At 44.8% G+C, this 21,078-nt stretch overlaps 1 protein-coding gene across 2 annotated transcripts in view; it reads left to right on the top strand.

Annotated features, from left to right (window-relative positions):
• Nucleotides 1–20,876, top strand: part of GPC3 (glypican 3) — a 371,189-nt gene extending 350,313 nt beyond the window's left edge. For both annotated transcript variants that reach the window (XM_015249283.3, XM_006215969.2), the window contains one exon: nucleotides 20,354–20,876. In XM_015249283.3, coding sequence (XP_015104769.1) covers nucleotides 20,354–20,526 — 173 coding nt within the window. In that variant the 3' untranslated portion in view covers nucleotides 20,527–20,876. The remainder of the gene's footprint in view (nucleotides 1–20,353) is intronic.
• The last annotated feature ends 202 nt before the right edge of the window (nucleotides 20,877–21,078 follow it).

The raw sequence follows: 21,078 nt of genomic DNA, 5'->3' as shown, positions 1-21,078 counted from the left end.
CAATCTACTATCTAGACACCAATCAGCTGGACTGACTTTCTAAAAAAGAAAGTTGAATTCAACAAAATAGCTCTTTTGCTCTGTGTCCTTAGCATTTGATAGCCAGCTTGCCTTTATTGCCCCCAAGTGTTTTGGAATCTTGTAGCCCAGCTTCACTTGTTGGTTCCAAAGCAAAGTTGAAATACACCCAAACTCAGCTGTGCATAATTCTCCCCTAGTCCTGTTCAGGGACAGAAGCATATCTCAGTCGTCCTTTTTCTTTCTCCCTGTTCGTGACCATTCCCCTCTCTTTGGTCCACGAACTGGGGCATATGTATTATCTCAGTTAATTCCCTCAACAATCCTGTGAAGGCAGTCGTATTACGTCCGTTTTGCAGATTAAGCATCAAAGGCTCAGATCTAAAGGACTGTGGTCACATAGTTAGGAGGTGAGGGACCTGGGAGAAAGAGGATTAGAAATCTGGGCTACGCAATCGCTCAGTCTGCCCTTCCAGATCCTAACATTCTCGGGATGGTTCCATGGTAGTGATCCTCACTTCTAACTAATCCTGTGGACGCAGGCTAACATCTATTCACAGTGGACCTGCCCGTGTAAATTCCTCCTGAGTCCTGCTTTACCACGTCACCTATACTGCTGATGGAGACTAAGGCACAGACGTTAATTACTTTATTCTTAATCTTGGGGAAAATCAAGACTAGAACCTAATACGTCTAGGGGTTACTGAACCAGGCTGCCTCCTTACTTTAATGCTGCTTGGAAAGGTTCTCGTGACTCCTTCGCCTTTTTGATTTCACACAAATATTCTAGGATGCCCAGAAGTTTCTCAGGCACTATTTTCATTCTTTTGAGTTCTCTTAAATGTATGTGCATGTGTGTATTTTAGAACTATGAGCTTTATGTACTGTGACTTGAAAGCCTCCCATGTTATTATGATTTTATAAATGTTTTCATAATCACTCAAATGCTGCAGTTCATGCTTTTGTCATCAAATATAAACTAAATTTCCTAATGGAAAATGCACTTGGTCTGTAACAATGCCAAAAACAGTCCAAAGAAGATACTTGACGTTTGCTTCCCAAAACATCTGTTGATAAATGATCAGGTGTTCAATTAAAACTACAGAACTGATTTTTCATTCCTATTGAAATCGTGGCAAGTGCTCCAAGTTCTATAACTTGTGCACTTTACATGCCTTCCCCATAATTAACATAAAGAAATTAATGTCTTACAAGCTTCGATACTTGATGCCATATGAGTCCTGAGGATATTTAAAGGGAGAAGAAATGTAAATAGAATGAAGTTCTTAAGCAAGATTACTGATATGACAGGACTAAAGAGCTTGGGAGTGTGTGAAAAGTGCCTCTTTTCTTCCCTTTAATAAGTCCATTACTTGCACTTGGGCATATTTTAAGATCCTTTTCATGCTGAATCCAGAGTTGAGCATGCTTTGCATTTCAAGCTTTGTCTATGAATCAGGAGAAGCCAAAGTTATTTCTGCTTTAAAATAACAGGAGCCAGGAACAGCTAATCTCTTTTCATTCTGAGTTCCTTACATTATTTTACTGGACAAAGTTTGTGTTGGCTACAAAACAGGCCATTCATAACATATATGAGAAGGAATTTAGGTAAGAATGAAGAGAGATTGTAGGATGTATAAAGACTCCCTCTCCTGAGGCCATTAAGAAATTCCAAATTGGCACTGTTTTGAATAGTCACATTGCATTAGCCTTGCTAATTTCAGTAATTCAAGCTGATAGTCTCTGTTTACCAATCTACTCTGTGAAACCTTCCCATAATTACAGCCTCTCACCCAAGGTGAGTTGGTATTTTTAGATAGGCTATGGGGGAAGGCCATGAGGGAAGTTGGGGGGTGATCATGGCTAGCGCAGTAGTGCCTCTCAGCCAGAGACCCTTTGGAAAGTGGTTCATGTCTTTAATTCCTCAGTAAGACCTGTCCTGCACGGTAGAAGTAAATTTCCTTTTCTTTCTTTAAGTGGGAGTTGAGAATATGAGATATAAGATTTGTCCCTTCCTTATCTCATTGTGTCCCACCTCTTTGATTATCTCTGTCTGGCTTTTAATTGTCTTCATTTTGATAATCAGGACTGGCAAAGTAACCCACCCAAGTTGTGTGTGTTTGTTTTGAAGTGGGAATACAATTGCTCTTCAGTTCATGCAATGTGCAAATAAACTGACAGTTAATGGCCAGAACTCCAGGGGAAAGGGAATTCCTTTTTAAAGGTGACTACATTTAAAAGACATTCTCCTGAATCTCTTTGGACTAACAGGCATCTCACATCACGCCGGAAAAATGTACAGAGGGAAATCTTCAGAGCCTTGCAAGCTGAGAAAGTAGAAAGATTGCCGAGTGTTTGAAAGGGTTTAGTGTTTCATTTGAAGAGCAGCTGCACCCCACCACGCCTGTGCTCAGACACACCGAATACCAGCTGGGCGGCACGTTGGAAATCGCCCCGAGTGGAGCGCAGTGACAGGGAGCTCGCGAGTGAGGGGCAGGGCCACCATCCACGCCTTCTGCACATCCGGCCCAGAGTTAGTGATCTGGGGTTCCTGTCCGTCAGTGACTCAGATCAAAACACAGAACAAGAGCCTTCCCTGAACACTGCATCATCACACAATCAGGATAAGAGAGAGAGAGAGCAAGAGCGAGGGAGGGAGACAGATAGAATGGGTGGGGGTGATGTGAAAGCATGAGAAATTTACTTAGGTATCAGAGCAATGCTTCTCTAGAGAAAGGTCTAATATTTACAGTTTTCTCAAATAACAAAAAATAATGTGCTTGTAGGGCAATCATGTTTGTATCTGCCCTCTCACTTGAGAAGTAGGAGAACTCTGGGACTAATTAACAAAGCAGTCTCTCCTTCCAGGCAGCAGTGGAGGTCTGTGGATTGGCTCTGCCCTTGCTCAGAATCCCCTTAGCACTTGGTTTCCGCCTCTCTTGTGGCACTGACCACATTCTAACGTGGATACAGTTATTTTTGTATTCATGGTCTTCCTGACAGGAGAGAGAGCTCCTTGAGGCCAACGACTGAGTTTTCCTGATCTCTGTACCCACCACGGCATCTGGCATGGCATCTAGCAAACGATAGGTGCCCAATTCATATTCACTGCTGCCCCTCCAGGTACCTAGACCATGTGTCCATCTCCCACCAGCTGGAGAGCGCCCATCCTGTCTCCACAGTGCCTGGCCTACCTGACTCTCAGTCCCTCAATAAACGTTCCTAGCGCTCAGCAAGTATATAATTAATCAATTCCAGGGTACCAACCACATGTCACACAAGCCCTGCCATTCACCTGTGGCTGCACAGCCACCGCTCATCTGCTTCAAGGGGGTATTCGTGATACTGAATTGGAACTGAAATGTCTTAGAAGGACTCAGGTACTGGGAACAGAGGACCCAGGATTTGATACATTTGACACCCTATTTTCCCCTCAAAGCAGTACTCTGGAAATGGCAAGGGTTAGAAGAGGTTTTAGAGGAAATGAAAAAAAGTAGTGAGGTAAACCAGACAGGCTGGAGAGACTGGTGGGTGGAGAATGCTGCCTATGTCTGTATTCAGGGCCCACACCCTCTAGTGCTGCCTGCCTGCCTGCCCTAGGGCATGAGAAAGGTGACACCGGAAAAAAAAAATCGAATTGAAAAGGAGGCCTCCTAAACTTGGTCTTAGGCTTAATACTAAGGAAAAAAGATTTGAGGATTACTTACCTTGTTGTTAGTCTAAAGGGGGCTTCAGATTTCTCCCCTGGATGACCTAAACTGTAATCTGTCTCTCTGGCCCTCTGTTAATACTTCTTCCATGACTGAGGAAATTATAGTGACTGGAGAAGCTCGACTTACCGCCTCTAATCTCTTGACAGAGAAATTAAAAAGACAACAGAAATTGCTGTTTGACTAGAATTCTGCGTGACACGGGGAGAATTGCTGGGTACAAATCAATGGAAGCAAACAATCTCTATTTCAGGAGAATGCATCTTTAATCGTGGTAATCCGTTTAGTAAATTGCTTTCTCTGGTGACACTGCATACCTAATTACAGTTTGCTCATTTGGATTTTCCCTTTACAGTGTTGCTCGCTGCTAAGAGCCCAGCGTTGTGGATTTGCAGGCTGAGCAATGAACTTAATACTGGCATTAAAAACTTGGCCAAGTGGGTCTCAGGACCAAAATGTCACCACTTTTGGAAGTGAATCAGAGGTCATAAGACAATTAGATTTCCTTTGGCACTTCTTCAAAAGATCTATTTTCCACCCCCTTAATGATCTGGATTTTCTTCTCTGAGAAGTATTCTCTATCCCACCAACATTATGAAAATAAAAATGGAATACAATAGTAAAATGGGTACAGCCAAGGCCCATACTGACAGCTTCTGTACTGGGATTTGCTCCACAATCCTGTTTAGCGTAATATTAGTTTTATTGATGAAAAAACTCATTGCCAAATCATATTCAGCAGTGGGCGACTGGGATTCCCAGATCGTCTTCTATGGCAGTTGTGCCTAGCCATATTTGTCAGAGCTTGGAAGTGTGTAGTTTGTTTTAAATGAATGTTTGGTTTTTTCAGAAAAGATAACTGTTGCAATAGGTTGATGATTTTTTTGCCCAAAATGCCTTAATAGCATCCTATATCTTTGATATTCTCCACATTATCTTTTTAAGAAAAAATCGATTAATCTCCTTGTTCTCAAAATCTTCTCTAACCAAGCTTTCCCACCTTCTGTCCTGCAACTTATCTCCCATGCAGCCTCTATTCCGACATGCCAGAGCTATTCGAGGAATATACTTGAAAGAAATACCCCATGAATTCAAAGGTGTCTGTCTGAGGATGTACAGTGCAGCATTGTTTATACCAGGGAGAAATTAGAAACAAACTAAATACCTATCAGTGTGAAAAATGGCTAATAGTGTCATTATATCCATTCAGACTGTGGAATTTCTTGCAGCGATTAAAAGGAGTGAGGTGGTCCTCATGTATTAGCATGCAAAGATTTCCAAGACCTCAGCATATGCATATGCATAGAAAATACATTTACCAGTAACGACCCCTGGGGAGTTGTGGAAGTGGGCATGTTGAAGGGGACTTTCTCTTTTTCACTCTGTATACTCAGATATTGTTTGAATCTTTAGCTTCAAGAATGTATTCATGTGCTGAGTAGTTTAAAATTAACAAAATAAAAGGACTCTATCAACTGTGTGGAGGATGGTTTGCATGAGGTCAGGGATGACAGGAAGGCTGTTGCAGTGGTCCAGGTGAGAGGTCCTGAGAGCATCATGTAAGCAATGACACCGGGAAGAGGAAGAATTCACAGAATGTTAAGGAAACAGAATTTACAGGATGTGATAATTAATTAGACCTGGAGGATGAAAAGGGAGGAGGAATCTAGGGTGACTTGCAGGTTTCTGGCTTGGGCGACTGGATGCCTGTTTGAGGCATTCACTGAATGGGGTAGGGACGGGGCGGCAGCGACCTACAGGAAGGGGAGCAGCTCAGGGAATAGAAATGCATGTTGTTTGTGGCGTGTTGAGTCTGAGTTATCTAAGGGGACATCCAGGTAGAAAGGGCCTGGAGCAGTTAGACCTCCAGAGATGTCTGAGCAAGAGAGAGATTTGGGACTCCTTGGTGAGAGATAAAACCAGGGCCACAGATGAGAGCATTCAAGAAGACTCATTAAGTGAGAAGAGTGGAGGGCCACAGGGTAATGACAGAGCACACATCCTTAAGAAAACCAGCCGGCAGAGCAGTCGAACGATTAGAGGAGGGACCCGGGAGGATGTGGTGTCGGAAGGTAGGGGGGACACTAACTTTCAAGACAGAGTGGCCAGCAGTGTTGGATGCTGCACAGAGCTCAAGATGAAAAAGTAAAACGAAGCCATTGAGGAATTAACTGTAAACTAGCATGATAAAAATGTTCTAATATTGAATTATGATGGTGGCACACCTCACGAACTTTACTAAAAATCATTGACTTGTACGCTTGCAACTTAGTTGAAATGGGTGATGTAGTAGGTACTCCATAAAGTTGTTTAAAGTAAAAATGAAAAAAAAAAGAATCTATTGGCATTTAGTTTGGGGCAAGCTCTGATTCCAAGCAGAACTTTCCAGTCTAACCTCTTCTTCCTAATTAGTTGGGAAAAGCCCCATGAAATAAGGAAGCGTGCATTCCTGATGCCACATCCTGATCCTCTCTCACTCTCTTGCAATATCAAAAACTACTGTATGTGTTTGATTCGCTTTTCACCAAGCAACAGATGTTACCACCCTATTCCCCATCTTCCTTTGGATAATCGCAGTACAGTTGCTGTATTTATTACTTTTAGCATATATTTCCCGAAGCTTAGGGTGCCAGAGTAAGGAGGCCCCAGTTCTGACCTGTTATTGTTGTTGATTGCAGTTTAGTGTGTTTCTTTATTGTCCCTGCAAGGCCTTGTCACTCTGAAGTCTCATCACTCATCTTCTGATACCTCTATTATGCTAATGGCCTTATGCCTTGTTCTTCTCAGCCATTTCCTTTCTTAATTTGACTTGGCCAATGAGATGTAATTGTCTTAGTTAACAGGCACATTTGCCATATTCTGTAGACAGGTAAATACAATATGGAAAACTTCTGCCCCTTCCTAGTTGTGAGGAACTGAGGCTGCCCTTCCTATTTAATTAAAGTATTTATTTCTTAACAACTTCATCTTCTTTTTATTTTGGCTCAGTATCTTTCTGCTGCTTTTTATGCTCCTTCTTAGTTATCTGGTTGCCACTCTTTGTAGTAAAATTCCCCTTTTTCCCCTTTACATCTTCATAGCTGTGGGTTTGGGCCACTTGGCATCTTTTCGCCTTTGCCGGCGTCCCTCTGGGCTTGCCTGCTCTTGTTCTAATGCTGCAGAGCTAGTGGTGTGAGGATCATCCTGCTTCTTCTCAGTTGCCTCCCCCTTGAGTCCTTCCAGCTTACGTCTTAATCATGTTTCCCAGATGAATTTTCTCTGTCTGATGCTTCTTCTTTTCTTCCTCTGGATCCTGAGTGATACCATTATGTGGCTGCACTGAGCAAGATGTCTATCACCTGCAAATTACTGCTACTGTTTCCTACTGGCAGGAAAAAAATTCAATGGAAACATTTCCTGAGTTGGGTGTTCTGTCTTGTCTACAGTCAGTGTCCTCCTATGACCGTCCCATACCATATCTGCACATTTCATATTGCCTGATAAAGTCACATTATTTCTGAGACTCAGCCCCTACCTTAGTAAGTGGGACAGATTTTGTGGTTCTTTCTCCCCACCCTAGACAAGTCAGTAGTTACTCCCTTAAAATTATGTCTTGGTTGATAACTCTTTGGCAAACTTAAAGCCCTCATCTCTAAGCTAGTCATGGTCTCCAAGAGACAGCGATCCCTTTCTTTGCAAGAGAATCCAAAGCATCTCTTTAAATTCCTCTCCAGACAGTGTCTGTGGTAAAGGGAGGAATGCAAAGATCACTTGAACTCTGTCCCTTCGCCCTTCATCCTGCCATGAGACCTCTAAAGACCTGAACGAAATCCTAGAATCTCAGGGTTGGAGGGGTCATCAGGGGTTATTTACCTTCGCCTCCTCATTCTATGTTTGAGTCCATTCACCAATTTCTCTACCAAGCAGCTGTCCAGACTCTCGTGGACCACCTCCAGAAACAGATCCCACTGACTAGGGGCAGCCTACACAATCGTCAGATTCCACTTATTACTAGAGAGTTCTTTATGTCTTTTAGGTCCAAATCATTTTCCTTTTAGGAGAAAGACAAGGCTATGAAACAGCAGTACTAAAATGGCATGGCTGTAGAGCAAGGAGAATCTGAGATGAGGACAAGAGAAGGGACATAACAAAGGGGGTGTGCGCGGGGCCAGGGGAGCAGGCAGTGCCCCCGGAGTGGGTCAGGGGAGCTGGGGGGCAGATGGGGGAATCTGAGCTGAGAAGCAGGAATGGTGCTGAGGGGCAAACAGGAAGGCCATGGAAACACTGATGGCAGATTAAGGAAGGAGATACTAGAACCTCTTCTAGAACAAATGGGACCCAGGTTAGGGGTTTCAGTCAAAGTGCAGAGGAACAGAAAAGCATCTTTAACATTCAAAATGCATCAGAGGATTCCAAGCTTGCCCTTTGCCTAAGGATATGGAAAAGATCACTGTGGAGACAGGAAAGAATGCTTGGTAACCCAACAACGAGACAGAAGAGAAGGGAATAATTGGACAATGGAAATGAGTTTAAAGAGCAATGGAAAGAGGAAAAGAAGTGAATAGAGAAATGGAAAAGAGGGGAAATGAAAACACAGAACTTTTAGGTTAAGGAACTGCATTTATTCCCGCGCCAGCATGTAATTGTATTTTCCTGGCAGTCATCCCACAGCCCTTTGCGAGGGGCAGGGGTGCTGGCATGTGGGACTTGAAGCCTTACCGCTCTGTACTATTACAGCCAAGCAAGGGACATCAGTAATGAAGCTATGTTTTGCTGTTGCAGAGACAGGGGCTGAAATGCCCATCACCGGCAGCCCAGGCACTGGGGGTGGGTGGCGATGGAAAGGGCAGGGTGTGGCCCAGGGTGGGTAGACTGTGAGGCAAAGGCACGGATCCAAGTTACAGGAACCCAATCATGACGGTTCAAGGTGAGAAATAAGTGGAATCTGCTCACCAGAAAGCCAGTTTCCTGCCCAGCATGGCACACAGAATGCTGGCATGTGTCCCCTGCTAACACAGTACGGCATCGAGTTCCAGGCAGTAAAAAGGTGTAAGGAAATAATCTTGTAGACTCCATCTACACTGAGTGCAGTGACCTGACGCTGTGGGTAAGGAGAACTGGCTGTTGTCAGAAGGGCTTTGGCGTCTGGAGGTCAGGGTCTGAGCCCTGCCATTGGCTTCCTGAACCACGCCCACCACTGGCCCGGCCTTTGTCTTGTCTTCAGTATCGCTCAGCGGGACTCCTTCCCCTGAGGAAACCATCAGCTGATGAGGGGAGACTCCTTGGGAAGGGTCTCTGCTAGGGAGGGCACTCTTCTTCATGCTCTCAGCAGACTGGGGGTATGTGATTCGTGCATGCATGCATTCGTTCCATTTTTTGTCTGTGTCTGTGCTAGCCAAGAACTGTGTGGGAGCTACAGAGAGGGGAAAGACTCATTTCTTACTTTGATATGGGGCTCCTAGTCTACGTGAGTGACTAATGCTACGGTGCCGCAGGTTGAAATTAGTACTATGATAGAAGTACCATCCAGTTAATAATCAGAGAGGGAAGTGATTCATGTGGGCTGGGGTGAGAAGGGAAGGCTTCCTGGAAGAAGTATTGTGTGAATTGAAGCCTGAGAGAGAGAAGAAAAGAGAGAGATACCATCCCCAGCTGAGGAAACAGCAGGAAGAAAGACACGGGAACCTCAAAGTACTTGCCATTTTTGGCAAATGATAAATGGGGTAGTATGACCACACTACATGGTACTGGGAGGAAATATATGGGCAGTTGAAACTGGAAAGCAACCCAAGAGGATATGGAGAAGCTCATGAATGCCATGTATTGGGGGTTCTTTTGGGGTTTTTTTATTGAAGTGTAGTCCGTTTACAATGTTGTGTCAATTTCTGGTGTACAGCACAGTGCTTCAGTCATACATGAACATACATATATTTGTTTTCTTATTCTTTTTTACCATAATTTACTACAAGATATTGAATATAGTTCCCTGTGCTATACAGTAGAAACTTGTTGTTTATCTATTTTATATATAGTAGTCAGTATCTACAAATCTCGAACTCCCAATTTATCCCTTCCCAGCCCCTTCTCCACCCCCACCTAGTAACCATAAGTTTGTTTTCTACGTCTGTGAGTCTGTTTCTATTTTGTAAATAAGTTCGTTTGTCTATTTTTTTTAAGATTTCACACATAAGTGATATCATATGGTATTTTTCTTTCTCTTTCTGGCTTTTTTCACTTAGAATGACAATCTCCAGGGCCATCCATGTTGTGCAAATGGCATTATTTTATTCTTTTTTATGGCTGAGTAGTATTCCATTGCATAAGTATATACCACATCTTCTTTATCCAGTCGTCTATTGATGGACATTAAGGTTGTTTCCATGTCTTGGCTGTTTTATATAGTGCCGCTATGAACATTGGGGTACACATATCTTTTTGAATTAAAGTTCCCTCCCGATATATGAATGCCATGTTGAGGAAGGAGGACTTTATCCCACAGGCAGTAGGGAGTCATCATAGAACTCTGAGGAAGGGAGAAGCGTGATTCAACATGTGATTAAGAAAAAGAGCATTATTTTATTCCTGCCGCCACAGAATAGAACATTCTTTCTTCCTGGACAGCAGGGGGCCATTGGAGAGGACCTAGTTTCTTCTCTAGCTGGGACATTGAGGACCATGGGGGTGGGGAGTGTGTGGGGAGAAAGAGGCTGAAGGAAAGAGATGGAGAAGATGGTACCTGTGTGAGTGTTAGAATGGCGACTTACTGACAGTCTAGATCCGAAGATGGGAAGAGGCAGGAGGTTGGAGCCTGGATGACAATGTGCTCTTCCAAGTAAATTGAGGGGAAAATAGCCTCAGTTCCTCAAACCTCACTGATGATGAGGGAGGCATTTCACGACTGGAGAGTTTTTAGGGCACGGATTCAGATGGAACATCTTAGGGAGGCTTGAGTCATCTTTCGTTTCTGAGGACACCTGCCTGCTGCTGCTTTCTGGCCTGTGATGTTCCCTCGCCCAGGCTGAGTGTTTGCGGGGACTTGAGCCATTTTGACCCGTTGGCTATTGTACTAGTAATTTTCCTTTGCCATTGGGCATTGCCAGGACATTGCCAGCATTTTAGCTCTCAGGGACTTTTTCGGGGTAAGATCTAGCGTGACTGATTAAAAATGGAAGATTACCAGACTGGGCTTTCGTATCCAGGCATATCTAAAGCCCTGCTCCAAATACTATCAAAGCGCTTTTCACTGAGCAACTTGCGGCCTGGGCTCCAAGGGACTGAAAGGCCACGCTCTCGCTTTCCTGACACATCCCCTCCCCACTTGCAATTTGATTTGGCTACAAAAAGTGACATTTTGTGTTTTCCTTCTACATCCTCAAAGCCCAATGATGCATACCTTTGTAGCTGCATCATGCCTGAAATTTCTATTATAAACAGAGCTCTGTGAGTCTAAACCATTAAAATTTTTTTAAAGTAACGAGAACAGAGTATGTTCATTCCTTCATTGAGTTGTTTTTTTTTTTTTAAGCGCAGTTTCAGCTTAGCATCCTTTGCGTGACTCACAAAAGTAAATGTAAGTTTCCTGAGGTGGTATATAAGGTTCTCTGAAAATAGTTCACCTCGGATTAAAATCCTTGACAAAGATTGCCCTCTTCCTTCATTCCCAGTTGAGAAGCCATATTTGCCACTCAAAAGCAGTGCTTAAGTATCTATTCATTTCAACTCTTTTGGACAACTTGACTTGCCTTTCAAAGCACTGAAGGGGTACCATTTGGGGTGGATGCTCAGGTACATTCACACACACTCACCTGTGTACAGAGTGAAACGCCAGAGGGACAGTGCACTCGCACTCCCCTTAGGAACTAGGACGCCACCCAGATGCCATTATCTTTTGGTTTCTATAGTTTTCTTAATCCTGGTAAAATATATATAACAAAAAATTTTTCATTTTAACCCTTATGTATCAACTCAGTGGCATTAATTACATTCACAATGTTATGCAACCATTACCACTATTGCCAAAATTTGCCTCTTCTGCCTATTTATATTTTATATAAATAGAATCATACAGTATGTGGTACTTGGTGACTGGCTTATTTCACTTTGCATCATGTTTTTGAGGTTCATGCACCTTGTAGCATGTGTCAGTTTGCTCCTTTTCATGGCTGAAAAATATTCCGTTGTATGGATGGACCACATTTTGGTTTATCCATTCATCCATTGACGGACACTTGAGTCACTTCCACCTTTTGGCTGTTGTGAACGATTTGCTATCACCATTGTTAGACGGGTATCTGAGTGTCTAGTACTGTTTGTTCATGCATCAGAGATAACGAGAATATATCATTTCCAAAGGCCATCTGCAGGCACCGCCTGCTGGTTGTGCAGGTGTTGTGACGCTGCTAGCACCGCCACATCCCTCAGGCACAGTCAGGATGACAGTGCTTCGTTTCACTCCCTCTCAGCACCCTCCAAAGGCTCATCAGTACTTGGTGACCCCACATCAGCCCCCACTCTTCTCAACTCAGTGCCACCTGGGTTTTGACCCACCCACCCTGCAGAAACTTCTCTCAAAAACCTCCCGTCATTTCGAGTGGACACATTCGGTAGCATCTTGTCAGTCCTGCCTTTTCTTGCCCTCTAACGTGCCACCATGCTCATCCGCCCCTCTGTAAAGCATTCTCTTCCCTTGCCTTCTTTTTTTTTCCTTTCATTTTAGTGTTTTTGTTTTGTTTTGTTTTGGGGACAGGTAATTAGGTTTATTTACTTATTTACTGATTTTAACGGAGGTGCTGGGGACTGAACCCCAGACCCAGTGCATGCTAAGCGCACACTCTACCCCTGAGCTCTACCCTCCTCCTCCCTTGCCTTCTGGAGGCCCGTTCTCTTCATCTTCTCCCCTGGCGCTAGCTGAACAGTGTCTCTGTCACTGGCTTCTCATATTCCACTGCCTCTTGGGCCCATGACTTCCCATGGGAACGAGATAACCTCTCCTGTGGGAAGGAAAGGCTTTGATGAGCTGCGATTCCTGTGGAGCTGTTAGGCAGCCTCAGGCGACAACGCTCTGTAGACAGGAGAGTAATAGTCGCGACACCGCTGTGGAAGGCGGCGGGAATTCCAGGGCTGGGGGAGGAGGGCCAGCGGTCAGAATTTCCAGGATGGAGTTGTTCTGTTTCTGGGACTGTGACCTGACTCATGATGTACCCATGTCATAACAAGATGCTGCAGTGAAAAGATCTGACTTCCAAAGGGATTAAGTGGTATTTGTGTTTGTTCCTTTCTCGGTGGCTCAAGGCAACAGAGGAGCGTAGTTAGTGGCCGAATCCCCAGGAAACCATTGCGTATTAGACACGAAGTGGTCCGAGCCCCAGTTAAGGGCAATTACGGTGGCATTCCCCTCTTGACAAGGAAGTTGTTATAGAAAAAGCTACCTTAAATCATTGACCAGGACTATGGGAGTCAGAATGCCCAGCTTTGGGAGTTTACAGAGCCCAGGTAACTCAGGTGTCCTAACAGTGCTTTTAAGACCTTTCGACCCAAGGATTCCACACATCAGTGAAGAGTGAGAGGGAACGCCCCTTCCTGAGGCTCTGGGATGTAACCTGAAGGTTCTAGTAAATATGAAATATGTTATGAAGTCTTAAATGAGTTTGCAAATAGCGCATTTCTACTCCATCGTACAGCCGTGCATGTTTCAGTATAAAATAGTGTACTTCTCCCCCAAAGCCCCTGGGAAGAAGGCTGCCGTGGCTTCACGTACCCCCCAGCCGCTGCAGCGTAGCCTGCAGACACACAAACCCCAGACCGAAGGGCCTGCAGTGAGAGGCCGTGCCCTTACTAATGCCAAAGTCCACTTGTCCTTTCAACGGCCTCGCATTGCAACTGAGGATGTTTGGAGGCTGGAATTAGCTGTAAGAAATGAAGTGGGCATCTCATGGCCCCAGCCCTCTTCCAGGAGAGGCCATTGGACTGTTCCCAGAATTTATAGTCATTTAATTGGCAAAAGTGGCAGCTCACTTACTTGTCAAGAAGTGACACACATTTAGGGCGCATTGTGAAACGGGCCCTAAAAGCAGTCCCATTAGACCAACACCAGAGGCCTCAAGTGTGCCATTTCCCCCTCGTCTGATCTATGAAGAAGAAAATCTAGACTCCCGGAGACCTTCGGGTCATTAGCAAAGTCACTTTCCTCTGCTTTCAAGTCTTAAGTAGTCATTTCACACCTGAAAGTTCACAAGGTTGGGGAGGGGGAGTTGATGTGGCAGGAAGGAAGGGTGTGTTGAGGGGTGGACAAGGAAACCAAGATCTATTGAGGATTCCGGAGCGAGTGACGGGGCCCAAAGGCTTCTGTGCGAAGGGGCAGCAGAGCGAGCAGTGGTGCCATGAACACCGTGTGGAGTGATTTCCCCAATTTCAGCCTCTGGGGCCTACCAGGCAGCGTACTGAAGGGTTTGCATATTCACGCCCTGGAGGCCAACGGCACACAGCAAATACACACACAGCAAATACACAACGTAGGGAGAGGAGTATCGCTCTGTTGCTGTATTAGGGCCGGGCTGAAGCCACCTGCTGGTGCAGGCTTAGCAAGGTAGACACCCCCATGCTCAGCTCAGCAGCAGCATTCACTCCCCTGGTATGTGGCAGTTTTAGGGTGGGGTTTTGTTTGTATACATTTGTGGGGTTTTTTAAAATATTTTAAAAACTTTTATTGAAGTATAGTTGATTTACAATGTTACTTTCAGATGTATAGCAAAGTGATTCAGTCACACACATACATATTCTTTTTCAAATTTTTTTCCATTATAGGTTATTACAAGCTATTGAATATAGTTCCCTGTGCTATAGAGTAGGACCTTGTTGTTTATCTATTTCATATTTAGTACTTTGTATCTGCTAATCCCAAACTCCCAATTTATTCTGCCCCCACCTTTCCCCTTTGGTAACCATAAGCTTATTTTCTGTCTGTGAGTCTCTTTCTGTTTTATCAATAAGTTCATTTGTATTATTTTTTAGATTCCACATACAAGTGGTATCATATGATGTTTGTCCTTCTCTGTCAGACTTACTTCACTTAGTATAATGATCTCCTGGCCCATCCATGTTGCTGCAAATGGCAACATTTCATTCTTTGTTTATGACTGAGTCGTATTCTATTGTATAAATATACCATATCTCCTTTATCCAGTCACCTGTTGATGGACATTTAGGTTGTTTCCATATCTTGTAAGTAGGGCTGCTATGAACATTGGGGTGCGTGTATCTTTTCAAATTAGAGTTTCCTCTGGATATATGCCCAGGAGTGGGATGGCTGGATCATATGGTAACTCTATTTTTAGTTTTTTAAGGAATCACCACCCTGTTTTCCATAGTGGAGTGTACTCCCCTGGTGTTTTGATAGCTGCCCTATAAAGTCTGCCTGCTGGTGTGGGCGAGGCCCCTGGAGCAGCGCATTGCCCCCATTGATGGCCATGCCATCAGAGGGTGAGCATGAGCATTTGCATCCTATTATATACTCAAGACCCCAGTGGCTTGTAAGGGCCCACAGATTTGTCTCACTGGCTGACAGATCTTCCTTGGCTGCCTGTGCACGCCTGCTTGATGTACCCCAGGCCCAGCAACTTCTCCCCCAAAGCTTTGTGTGCTGGCTTTAGAAGAAGTTATTATGCCTGAGTTGAAAGAAAATAAAAACAGTGTAGTGTGGATTTATTTTATTGCCAGGGTTTCTTATCCAAGATCAGACCAGCTCAAGTAGACAGAGGATCCAGAATTTTGTAGCTGGTAAACATCACCAGAAAGACTCACATCCCAAGAGAAGGAACTGATTGCATCTGCTTGCCCATAGATGCTCGAGTCAGGGCAGCCACCTTGGCTGCTATGGATAGGGGAGTGATGGCGCCTGCAGGAGGCTGTGTCCCTAACTGGGCCCCAAGAGCCGGAATCAGAGAGAAATTAAACTAGAAGGAAATTTAGACTTCATCCAGTCCAACACCCTGATGTAGCAAAATGCGGTGACTGAGTCCCTGAGGAGAGGGAAATGACTTGCCAAAGGTGAAATAGTAAATCATGGACTGAGCCAGGCCTGGAACCCAAGGCTCCAGACTCCAAGGATGGTACTGGCTTCCTTAGGAATTCCACTAGGAGGCTCTGAGTCACCTAGGGTGGGGGGCTCCACCCAGTGCAGAAAACTCTTCAACACCAAATACAGACCGTAATGACTAATGATCATTTAAAGGGATTATCTAATCTGCAACACAAAGGACACAAGAGCAAAATGAGAGTCAGGGCTGAGTGTGTAATTAGTACAGACTGTTGTGTCTACCCTCTGAATGTAGTTAAACTGATCACAAATAGAAACAGATTTTTGGATTTAGCATGAAAATCTCCTTGCTGGCCCAAAAGGTTCTCACTGCAGAATGTCTCTGCGCTGACATTCAACTGCAAGACTAGAAACAATTTATATGCGTTTTACAGTATGTACCTAATACAACAAAGATAGATTCTGGAAAATCACTGATAAACCTAAAAATATGATTTTAAAAAGTATGCTTTGTGGTGATTCCCATAATGCATCTGGTTTATAGCAAAATGAGGTTTTGGTTTGGTGTAGATTTAGCTTCTTTGTAGGTTAAAAGAATTCTTTTATTATCTGCTACTGGCTAATCCCCAGATACTGTTCCCACAGGCTTCTTGTTTTCTCCAAGACAAGATATCTGATGAGTCCCTCCCACCCACTTAGGGCTGGCCGCCAAACTGTTCACAGTGATCTTTCTGAAAGACACAAATCAGATTGTGTGGATTCCTTACTTAAAAACCTTCAGTGGCTCCCCATTGCCCGCAAGTCTTAGCATTCCTAATCCCCCATGATTCAGCCCTTACTTGTCCTTCCTCCCTTTTACGTTTTATCTCCCACCACGAAACACACACCTTCCCACCCTCCATAGAGGTTCCTTACTTGTATCTTCGCTGTCTGATACCGATGAATTTGCTCAAGCTGAGCCCCCTGCCTGAAGTGAATAACCATTTCATTCAGCCCTGCCCTAGTTCCATCCATCCTTCATGGTGTAGATTATATCCCCATTGTCCAAGAAGTCTTCCCAGGAGCTCTTTTTTGGAATTTTCCTCTGTCCCTCCTGTCCCCCTGATGTTTTGCTTGTGCCCATATGTGAACCCTTTCTACTTTCTGCCAAGGGTCCCGTTGCTTTGTCTGTCGGGCTGTTTTCCTTGCTAGTGTGTGGGATTCCTGAAGGCAGCCTTTCTCTGATCTTCTAGCTCAATACTTGGAACATAGTAGGCTACCATCGAGTTTGTTCAATTAAGTCGGATTAGCTCTCCCCTGTCCAGGAATGTCCATATTTCTCTGGACCCAAAACCTTCTTTCCTCTGTCTCCCACGGTGTGTCCTGGTCTGGCTAAACTTCCCCCTCCAGCTCTGATCTCTGTGATGGTGGCACAGGTCTGGAGTGTGTGTCTTTGCTGGACCTCCCGTCAGTATCAACCACAAGGGCCCAGCTACAGGCTTGGCTGAGAGCGCTCTGCTGCTGCCGAGCGGAAACCCTCCGGAAACCTGTAGCCCCAGTTTAGGAAGCACAGGAAGGGGTTAGTCTGAATACTCCCTTGGGACCCTTTGGAGGCAGATGACTTTGTGCCAGGGGGTTGTCTAATGGCCTTGGCGATTGTTGCTGATTTCTTCAGGGAACTAGAACTGATATAACTCCATTCTGGGTCCCCAAACCTAGAGCTCTTTTCAGTATTTTGCAGAGCTTAATAAGCTACCTAACCAAGTATGTGATCAGCTGTATGTGGAAACACTGACTGCTCGCTTGCGTCTTAGTTCTCTCTGGCAGGATATCTCTGAGTTTTGTTTTCCAAGAAAGAATCCACTACTACTTAATCACCGCAGTCTATTTGGTAGATAGATTGTTTTTCAGGTTGTTTATGATAGCGCTTTGTACAAGGTTTGACTCAGTTCTGCATCTGAATAGTACCTCTGCCGCTTCCCAGCTGTGAAAATATTGGCAAAAAAAGTAACCTGCGCTTGAGCTTCCTCATCAGGAAAATGGGACTTACAATACCTGCTTCATCACGTTGCTGAGAAAGTTCAATGAAATGAGGTAGTGGATATAAAGAGCTTAGCACAGTGCCTGGCCCACAGAGAGGACTCCATAATTGGTAGACACTTTTGTAATTTCAAAACATAGGGCCCAAGAGATGGCCATAACGCAAGAAGCGTTTGGTGGCAAAAAGATTAGAAACTACCGGATTTAACGTAACCACTGAGTTTACCATAACTGCGACGGTATGCAAAATGGAGTCGTGCTCGCAGATTATTTGAAGAGCAAGATCAAGAGCGGAGTGGTGGGAGCTGAGTGGTCACGTTAATAGATGCTGTTCCATCCGATGCTGGGCAGGGACATCCGGGAAAGGAATGTGGAAGCGCTGCTGAGAAATTGCCGTGAGACTCAGGGCTGGGCTTTCAACAGCTAGAGCCATGTGTGTTCTCAGCCTTGGTGCAACCTGATCCTGAGCTAAGCCTGTGCTATCCTTGCCGACTGACAGCTGACCTTGGCCTTCCCTGAGCGCTCGGCATAGTTCACCTTTCAGAGAAAGAGGTCTGATTTCCAAGTAGAGCACTGCTCTTTGTTCTTTTTCTCTTTTTATTTTCTTTGTATCTATATATTTTAGGGGGAAGAGGGAATGGAGATCAGTCCGCTGAATCACTTTTCCCCCCAGTAAGAGGGTTCCCTGGAAATTTTGATATGCATTATTATCAGCATATCAAGAAGAAAAACTTTCTCAGCTTTAGAAGAACAAAGTGTGTTCAGATTCATACGTATTAAAACTAGGACATCATCATTTCTTTGTACAGCAATGAAAATTGTAGAAAACATAATTATTTGTATTGCATGTGACAGGCCAAGCATTCGATAAACTACATATTCTCAAATAGACAAAACAGCAATACCCATTAGAGAAGAAGGCACAGGATATGAACTGTTATTCATTGAGAACTATAATTAGTAAGCTAAAGCATAGAAGAGCTTCATCTATACTAATAATCAGATTCATACAAACTAAAGAAACCTCGAAATACCATCTTATACTCACTACAGTATCCTCCTTGGATTGAGGCACAGGAATTTTGGGTCCCTCATCATTGCTGGTGGTATTATAAGCTGCAGCAGCCCTTTGGAAAGTAGTATTGTGGTCTGTGTAAGCAGACCCTTTGGCTTTGCTCACCTTGACCTTGCTGCCTGCTCTCAGCAATGCCAGCCTCACGGCAGCCCCGGTCCAGAACCTGCTCTGTACCCGTCCCGGACCAGCTGAATCCTCACACCGTCTTCCTGTGACTTACTGCATGTTTCATCCCCTGTAAGAGGAGCTCTTCCTTCCCCTTCCTTCCTTCCTTCTGCAGAATCCCAGTCACTTCCTCTGTGACTGTTGCTATGCATCTCCATGTCCCCAAGGGATCTTTCCAGCTCTGTTGGCCACAAGACAGTTGGCTGCTGAGGTCGCGCGTGTCACATCACCTTCACATGCTATTGAAATAGAAACATTGGTGACTGAGTCTAGAAAAGCCAAGGGAGTAGATTTGAATTCTAAATCTGGAAAAGCAACTCTAAAAGAAGTTGAGCCCTGGGTCCGGGCCAGCCATCTTGAATTTCTGACAAACCACTGTCTGCTTAGATTCGCCTTCTGGGAGACTTTCTCATTGGGCCAACCCCAATGTCCCAATTTCTTTTCAAAATCATGACTGACTATAGCTCATATGGTCAAGAAGGAAGACCCTTACCCATTAGCCTCTCCTTAGTCTTAATTTGCTTGATATCAGTTTAAATCCTATGTGTTATATCAATTTTGTGTTTGAGTCTGTGTGCGCTGGGGTGGGGGGCTGAAAGACCAAATAGATAAAAGAAGAAATAGTTGGGGGGGAGCGTATAGCTCAGTGGTAGTGCGTGTGCTTGGCATGCACAAGGTCCCGGGTTCAATCCCCAGTACCTCCACTCAAAATAAATAAATAAACAAACAAACAAACCTAATTACCACCCCCCAAAATAAAATAAAATTTAAAAGAAAAAGAAGAAATAGTTGGGAAAAATAAAACAACCTCCAATAGCAAACTACTGTATCCTCAACTCTAAAGCCAAGTTCCCAGGGGGAAATCTGTTTGGGGTGCAGGGACCAGGAAAAGTACACTGGCGTCCACCATGTGCCCTCCCCCACTAACCCACACATGCACACGCACACACACACACAAGGACCCACATGGAGTCACCCGCATGGCACCTGAGGTTTTGATACCTGTGAGATGTGGTGACAGTGACCTTCAGGCACAGCCTTGCTGGGCAGGAGATGTGGAAAGGCCAGCATGCACCTTGGGGTGTGGGTGGAGCCGAAGGCGGGAGGGGAGCAGCCAGCTCGCCCCCTGCTGGCCTCATCTCTGGATGGGGCGATGCTAGGCATCCTCCTCAGGCAGGCCCCCTATGTACACACCTGTCTTCTTCCCCTCTCTTGGGGGCCTTCCTTTCGACAAAAGGAAGACATCCGAGCTGGGGCATCCCAGCCGTCCAGACTAGCGCTGGAGCCGTGAAGTGCGCACGCCTGACGCTGTCCGTGAGCCTGCATTTCAAGTCCTTCTTTTCTTTTCGGCAGAACTGGCTTATGATCTGGACGTGGACGATGCTCCTGGAAGCAAGCAACATGGGAATCATCAGAAGGACAATGAGATCACTGCCTCTCACAACCTCGGGAACGGCCCTTCGCCCCTGAAGGTCCTCACCAGCTTGGCGGTCTCCGTGGCCTGCTTCTTCTTCCTGGTGCACTGACGGCCGCGTGCCCCGCACGCGTGCTGCCCGCCAGCACCTCTGGGCTCCCTCTGTAAAGGGAACCACCTTCTTCTTTTTTTCTATTTTTTTATCTTCTACACCTCCTCCAGCCATGAAGTAGAAGACTAACCATGAGTTATGTTTTCGAAAATCAAATGGTATCTTTAGGAGGAAGGTAAATTTTAGTGGTAGTATATAGAGTGTCCTTTTGCAAAGAAAAAAATCAAACTGTGCCAAATTATTTTCCTATGTTTGGCTGCTAGAACATGGTTGCCATGTTTTTCTCTCTGTCTCTTTCTCTTTGCATGGATTTCTTTGGAAAAAAAAATAAATAAACGCTCAAATAAAAATGTGTCAGGTCTTTTTTGTAAGCCCCGGCGTGTGGTGACCACACAGTGCTTTTCCTCTTTCTCACCTTGCTTTATATTTAGCATAAGCTAACCCCCCTCCCTCCCTGCCCACCTTTGGGTGGGTAGCAATCTTGGCCTCAAATCCTGAGTCAAAGCCACTCCCTCCCAACACACACCCAACCATCATCTCCATTGACAAACC

Source organism: Vicugna pacos, chromosome X (genome assembly GCF_048564905.1).
Source record: "Vicugna pacos chromosome X, VicPac4, whole genome shotgun sequence".
Lineage (NCBI taxonomy): Eukaryota > Metazoa > Chordata > Mammalia > Artiodactyla > Camelidae > Vicugna > Vicugna pacos.
The sequence above is the reverse complement of the archived record's forward strand: the minus strand, read 5'-3'. Positions and strand labels throughout refer to the sequence as shown.